The sequence below is a fragment of the Oryx dammah genome, unplaced genomic scaffold (assembly GCF_014754425.2).
Source record: "Oryx dammah isolate SB20612 unplaced genomic scaffold, SCBI_Odam_1.1 HiC_scaffold_21, whole genome shotgun sequence".
Taxonomy (NCBI): domain Eukaryota; kingdom Metazoa; phylum Chordata; class Mammalia; order Artiodactyla; family Bovidae; genus Oryx; species Oryx dammah.
Genome location: NW_024070205.1, coordinates 44,383,927 through 44,391,190, shown reverse-complemented (window position 1 = coordinate 44,391,190; position 7,264 = coordinate 44,383,927). Strand labels below are relative to the sequence as shown.

Below are 7,264 nucleotides of genomic sequence, written 5' to 3'. Positions count from 1 at the left end.
GACAATCTCAGTAATCTGTATTTGGAAACTGACTAGAAGATAAAACCCTATTCAGTGTCACAGAGTAATAGGAAGAGAAGCATTTTGAGTAGCGAGATGTGTTCAGAATTTAAGGACTGATGGTAGCCAGGTGGCAATAACTAAAAAGTTATTTGAAATTCTGAATAAAGTTTGACTGGAAAATTAAATGCCATTGATGAAAAATATCTTAAAATTTAACTTATAATTTTATAGAAATATAGGAATTTGTTTTCATTTCACTAATAGCAATGGCAAAAGCTTTTAGCTATACATATATTTCATAAGAATGTTATTTTCATATCCCTGAATAGTAATGACAAAACCTTTTAGCGTCACACATAATTAATATATGCATTTTATAGATACCTATTAAACAAAACAAAACAAAACCCCCAAACAACAAATCGAGTGCTTTCAACAAATCAGAAAGATTATATTGAAACTGATACAGTCAAATGCTGCTAGAAGCATTGGAAGTTGAAATGACATTTTGGGAAGACCATGTCAATATGTTGCAAGAGTTATAAAGATGATCATGGGATTTTGCCTGGTAATCCTACTCCTGGTTATTGAAAGAAATTTATTCAGTGTATATTAATGAAAATTTACCTTATAGAGATAGTCTACATGACACTAAGTTATAAGGGAATAATTTAATGTGTGTGCATGTGTGTTTGTTGTTGTTAAGTCTCTAAGTCTTGTTCAACTTTTTTGTGACTCCATGGACTATAGCTGGCCAGACTCCTCTGTTCATGGGATTTCCTAGGCAAGAATGCGGAAGTGGATTGCCATTCCTTTCCTCAGGGAATCTTCCTGACCCAGGGATCTAACCCATGTCTCCTCCTCGGCAGGCAGGTTCTTTACCACTCAACCACCAGGGCAGTCCTTTTGTATAAATTTACACAGTAGAAATCTGAAGACTATGAAGAAACACGGGAGGATATTTACATTGCCATGAAAATATCAGTAGTTGTCACAATTATCCAAACATATGTACACCAATAGAGACTCATCGAAAACCATTAAAAATAAAAACAATCTGAATGGTAATAGTATCATTTTGTTTTACTTTTTTTGAAAATAAAGTTTGTCAGGACAAATTTTCAAAATCTTTTTTAAAAGGTATAGGTAGTAAAATAAAGCAAACCTGTGAATATAGACAGGCGACACTCTTATTTAATTGCTTCTTGGCATGTGGAAAGAGTGGAGTAATAAAGGGGATCAATTGAATGGGAACATAGGAGAGAAAAGAGAAGAAAAAGAAGACAGAGGAATGAGAAGCTCAAAGCAGCAGTCTTACTTTGGCTCCCCAAGGAGGCACCAAGGATGGTGGTGGTGATTTAGTTACTAAGTCGTGTCCAACTCTTGCAACCCCATGGACTGTATATAGCCTGCCAGGCTCCTCTGTCCATGGGATTCTCCAGGCAGGAATACAGGAGTGGGCTGCCATTTCCTTCTCCCCAAGGATGGTACCCCAGGCATATCATCCAGTGGTGGAAGCCTCGTGTCACAGCGAATGTTGCATGAGCTGGTGGGGGAACTGGACCACAGTGACCACCCCGCCCCTTTCCTTTACACCATGTCCCGGCTGGGCCATCACACCGACATGGCCTTGGGACATGTGTGCGGTGGGAGGTTTGAATTTAGACTGGTGGCAGGAGATGAGACAGCTACGTTTCTTTTGTACATACATAAGGTTTCACTAACACTTTAACCACAGGAGGAGGAGAAAAGGCCACAAGATGTGGGGTTAGCGTGAGTGGGGACAAAGGAACTTTTTTTTTTCAAACTAAGAAAGCATCAGTGTTGCAAAGACTTTCCGTGATTCCACTCCCACCTTGAAAGTCCCCCTCTCAGCACAGGAAGTACGCTGACCACTGGGGGGAATAAAAGAGACTCAGAGGAGCCAAGGTCCTCAGCCTCTTGCTGCACAGCTCAGTGGGACCTCAGCCATGAAACTTCTCATCCTGACCTGCCTGGTGATCTGCAGTCTCGCTGCATACACTGTGGAAGGTGAGTCAAAGGTTATTTATGAGATAAGGAACATCTAGGTGTACAGGCAGTGGCCAGGCATTTTGCTATTGACTCAGGTTTTGAATGGAGTAAATTACTTTCTCCAAGCTAAGCCTCAGTCTTTCTATGTGCGAAATGGGTATAATTTGACACTAGGGGACTTTGTAGATTTTGAAGATAGAACTTCATTACAGTCTGGGCTCCTATTTTTCACAACCAGGTGATCTGGGGTAAGTTTCTTAACCTCTCCGGGCCTAGGTTTAATTATCTTTAAGATAAATGTAATAACTAATTTGCTTATCTACAATTAAAATGAAATACATCTTATGATCATTTATCAGATTTCCAGGCAAATACTAATTTGTTTATTAATGTTAGGTGCAGCATTATGAAAACAATTGTATATACCTTTGAAGCTTTTGCCTATTTAGTATTGATAAATTAAAAAACATTTACCCCTTTGCTGTTCACCTAAAGTTATCATAACGTTAATTGGTTATACCCCAATACAAAATAAAAAGTTCAAAAAATAGAAATAGATATACCAGGGATTAAATAATGTGTTTGTTCTATACAAATAACTGCCCCATATCTCAAAACAATGCTTTAAAATGTAAAGCATTCATGATGGGGGAGAGAGCTAGAGGGTGTATGTTCTGAAGCAAATCAATGTTTTGTATTAAAACAGAATTGACTGGAAGCTCATGACTTCATATCTAGGAAATAAATTTTTACCTTTTAAGTGTGTAGGAGAGAGTATTATTATTGCTATGAATGTTGTTCCCACTTGTGATAAATTTCTTGAGTTTATAAAAGACCATAAGTACTAACAAATATCAATGACTTATATACAATCAATTAAACTTACAAGACATATCCAGATGAGATTTAGTTACACTGAGACTTTCCTGAACATTCTACACATACTTATTAAAAGATCATTTTTTTTCCCAACTGGTAGGAGTGTATTTTTCCTTATGTCTCTGACAAGAAGGAATATCCTTTGATTGTAAATAACTCAGTTAACTCACCTTTCAACCTCTTAATCTGCAGCCTTCTTACTTAGACTAGAATAGATCATGTATCTGCAAGGGTGCCCATAAATAAGAGATGGCACTGTTTGGAACCCCCTGAAATTGGGCCCTGAATAAAAAAATATTATTGAAATGAGAAAGTTTATACCAAGTGTTGTCTAAACCATGGCTAGCTGGCATTTTTCTGGGAAAATAGGCTGTTGTATGATGGAAACCATGAATGAATAGGGGAATGAAGACTGATGAGGATTGCAGACATTTGAGTATTTCCCTTTCACTGGGTTCAGAAAACATTTAGCCTTAAAAATAAATTGGCAAATATAGAGGGTAAAGAACGTGTAGGCTAGATATTGAGTGATGGAAAGAGGAGATGAAGAGCAATGTTAGTGAACACCTGCTCAGTGTCATGATTATAAAACCTTCTGATTTCAGCAACACAACATCAAAAAGCTCAGATTTGATCACTATCGACTATTATTTTAGATGCTTTTTGGCTTAATCTTTCTCAGAGAAATACTCTGTTAGAATATTTGCTTCCCTGAGAAGCAAATACCAGTCTCTTCATCTTAGGAGAAAATAGGCACACAGAAACCTTCATTAGATTTTAGCAAATCTGTAACATTATTAACCCTCCCATGTTACTTTCCTTTCTCCAATGTACGATGTTCTCAAAACTGAAAAATTTAATCTCCTTTTAGTCCTTCTACTGGGGATAAGAACTTTATGAACTACTTCCTTTATAACTTTCACATTTTACCATTTAAAATAACACCTTTAGTGATTCAGTCAAAAATGAGCTACCTCTCCCATGTTTAATATTGACTGTCCCAAACTACTCTTTATCAGGTCACTCTTTGTTATTTGATTGATGACACTCTAACATTTATATTATTAGAAATTACATTTTACTTTTGTTTGCTTGGTTTTCTGTACAGGTGTGGGGAGTGAAGTTCTAGAAAAGAGCATCTGTGTGAGTCTGACTACACAGCGACTGCCAATTAAAAACATCAAGACCTACACCATCAAGGAGGGCTCCATGAAAGCAGTGATGTGAGTTTCTCTCCCCAGAGCTGGGCTTGATGGAACACAGTGTACAGAAATGCCACCCTTCTCGGGAAAAATAAGTTAACAGGGAGGAAGACCTCGACCTAGCCAACAGTCCTTTTGTTTTTCCATATTAACCATGTCTTTGCATAGCCCCAAACAATGATGATGACAAAAAAGATTGGCAACCAAGTGAAGACTGTCACCCTCCTTTCTGATTTATCTTAACAGAATAATTGGACTGGGAACCAGATGAATAATATGCTCGTTCCAGAGGGTTAGGTTTAGAGATGTTTGGGTCAGATCAGGATTTGAGCACAGAGCCACACTGGTGTGGGATGCCTCCCTTCCCATCCGCCCACACCCCTGCCTTTCTCTTCCTTTTTGGTGTTCTAGAGTAGAATGCCATATTTTATCAGTTGCCACATCTCAAGGAATAGTGTCAACAACTAGCCTACATGGTACCATTCTCTTCCCAGGATTTCATTTTTAAAATAGCAACACTTTCCAAAATATAATTACAACTTTACCACCAAAAATATGATGAATAAACCACTCTTTGCCCAGAAAATAAGATGAATGTGTTTAGATTTCAAAAAGAAGATGACACGTAATAAATAACCTGCTGCTGCTGCTGCTGCTAAATCACTTCAGTCGTGTCCGACTCTGTGCGACCCCATAGACGGCAGCCCACCAGGCTCCCCCATCCCTGGGATTCTCCAGGCAAGAACACTGGAGTGGGTTGCCATTTCCTTCTCCAATGCATGAAAAGTAAAAAGTCAAAGTGAAGTCGCTCAGTCGTATCCGACTCTTAGCGACCCCATGGACTGCAGCCTACCAGGCTCCTCCATCCATGGGCTTTTCCAGGCAAGAGTACTGGAGTGGGGTGCCATTGCCTTCTCCAATAACCTAGATGGCTTCAAATGTCTAGTTTAATTGCATCATTTGGTAGCAATGATGAGAAAAGGAACTTGCACAAAATTCTGAACAAGGAATCTGGGTATTATCGGGAGCTATTTTTTCTTCATGGAAAAAATAGATTGCAGAAGAAAGATTTTCATTTAAGATCTAATGGAATCTAATTTTCATTTCAAATCTATCTGGAATACTGATTTGTCCAGTCATTTCTGCACAAGATCTCTTTTATACAATCTGATCTTAACTTTTGGTCCCAAGGCTTTGAAGATATGACTAATTTTGCCTATCTTTTTCTTGCATTGCAGATTCATTACCAGACGTGGCCTTAAAGTCTGTGCCGATCCCCATGTTGAATGGGTGAAAAAAGCCGTCCGAACAATAGACAAGTCCACCAGGAGAAATGTGAGCCAGAGCAAGCCTACAGAAGCCCAGCAATCCCCCAAAACAGCTGTGACCCTGACTGGGTAGTCACCTTCCATCACCTTGTCCCCTCCCTAGCCAGCCACCTCATTTCCCTTTAAAGCTCATGGACTTATTACATTATATTCACCTTTTATAAAAGTGCTGCATGAGTCTATTTTCTTAGATTTTTATTTTTTTATGTCCTTCATATTCATACAGATGCTCTAATTAATAAATATTTATTATTAAGAATATTCCCAAAGTGTATTCATTACATATTAGGGAAGATAATACATCATTTGTGTCCCTTTTCTGTTATAATTGTACTTCCTGTTGATAGCATCCATAATGGGAGAGATTATGGTGGGTGTTTATCAGAGATGAAAGCTATATTCATCATTTTTAGGCTCTAGCATGAAATGATTCTCTACACATGAGTCATAGGTGGAAACTGTAACAATGACAATTTTAGCTCTATTTAAACCTGTTTTCATAATGGAGTGCTATTTTTATGGATTAAATGGAAAAACGATCCAACTGCTACTGGTTCCCCATTATGAGGATTCACTACTCAAAAAGAAGCTGCATCAAGTTTGATCTTGAGCGCATTCTCATATTTCTGTGTTTCATTTGATCTATAAAGGAAAGAAAGAAAAGGAAAAGACACAGCTTGTCAATTCTTTCATTTGTCACAGTAGCAAAGATTATACTTTTAATGAAAAGATACTTTATTCAAACAAAAACCAATTCTTCCCAAATTGGGCAATGAGCTTACGGCCTTTCTGTGATTTTCACAATTGTCACTACTCTAGTTATCAACACACCATGCTTTTTTCCTTTTGGCCAGTAAGTTTTTAGTATCCCAACACTGTCACTTGGAACATTTGTTGAATATGATCACAATTTGCATTAAAGTTTTAAAAGTTTTAATGAACATTACTTCATCTACTCACTAAACATCTCAGATTCATGCCCTTCCGTATTCTCATTATTGTTCATTTGATTCATGTTTATGACTCCATTATTCAAGTAGCTGATAGTTTATACATCCACTTCTATCTAACTTTAAATAGTTAAGAAACTGATCAATCCTTGATGGTTTCAAAGGAAGGGAAAGAATTAACTGTTCTCTAGTCCTAAGGGGACAACCAGCAATACCAAGTATTTTCAGAGGGTAACAAACTGAGGGCATTTGGGAGGAATCAAATCACGTCTAGTCATAGTCATCCAACTATTCACCAGAGAGGAAATGATTAAAACATTGCCTCTTAGCCAAGAGTGGATTATCTGTCATTTCTCACTGCTATTTGTTTACAATAATGTTCAAAACTGGTCTTAAAGGAAACATAAAGAAAAAAACACTTGTTTTATGAGGGGTGAAACCTAGCAAATCTCAGAAGATGAAAGAAATGTTTCCTGATTGAACATGTACTTGAATTTCTCAAATGTCTCCCAAGTGCAAGAAATTTTCAGTTCAGTTCAGTCACTCAGTTGTGTCTGAGTCTTTGTGACCCCATGGACTGCAGCATGCCAGGCCCTGTCCAACACCAACACCCAGAGCCTACTCAAACTCATGTCTATTGCGTTGGTGATTCCATCCAACCATCTCATCCTCTGTGGTCCCCTTCTCCTCCCGCCTTCAGTATTTCCCAGCATTAGGGTCTTTTCCAATGAGTCAGTTTTTTGCATCAGGTGGCCAAAGTACTGGAGTTTCAGCTTCAGCATCAGTCCTTCCAATGAATATTCAGGACTAATCTCCTTTAGGATGGACTGGTTGGATATCCTTGCAGTCCAAGGGACTCTCAAGAGTCTTCTCCAACACCACGGTTCAA

The 7,264-nt window shown here is 38.1% G+C and overlaps 1 protein-coding gene across 1 annotated transcript; it reads left to right on the top strand.

Annotated features, from left to right (window-relative positions):
• Window positions 1-1,823: 1,823 nt before the first annotated feature.
• Window positions 1,824-5,686, top strand: LOC120880289 (lymphotactin-like). Its single transcript, XM_040263567.1, has 3 exons — window positions 1,824-2,034; window positions 4,004-4,118; window positions 5,336-5,686. The coding sequence occupies exons 1-3, from the start codon at window positions 1,974-1,976 to the stop codon at window positions 5,496-5,498; spliced, it is 339 nt and encodes a 112-aa protein (XP_040119501.1). The 5' UTR covers window positions 1,824-1,973; the 3' UTR covers window positions 5,499-5,686.
• Window positions 5,687-7,264: the final 1,578 nt, after the last annotated feature.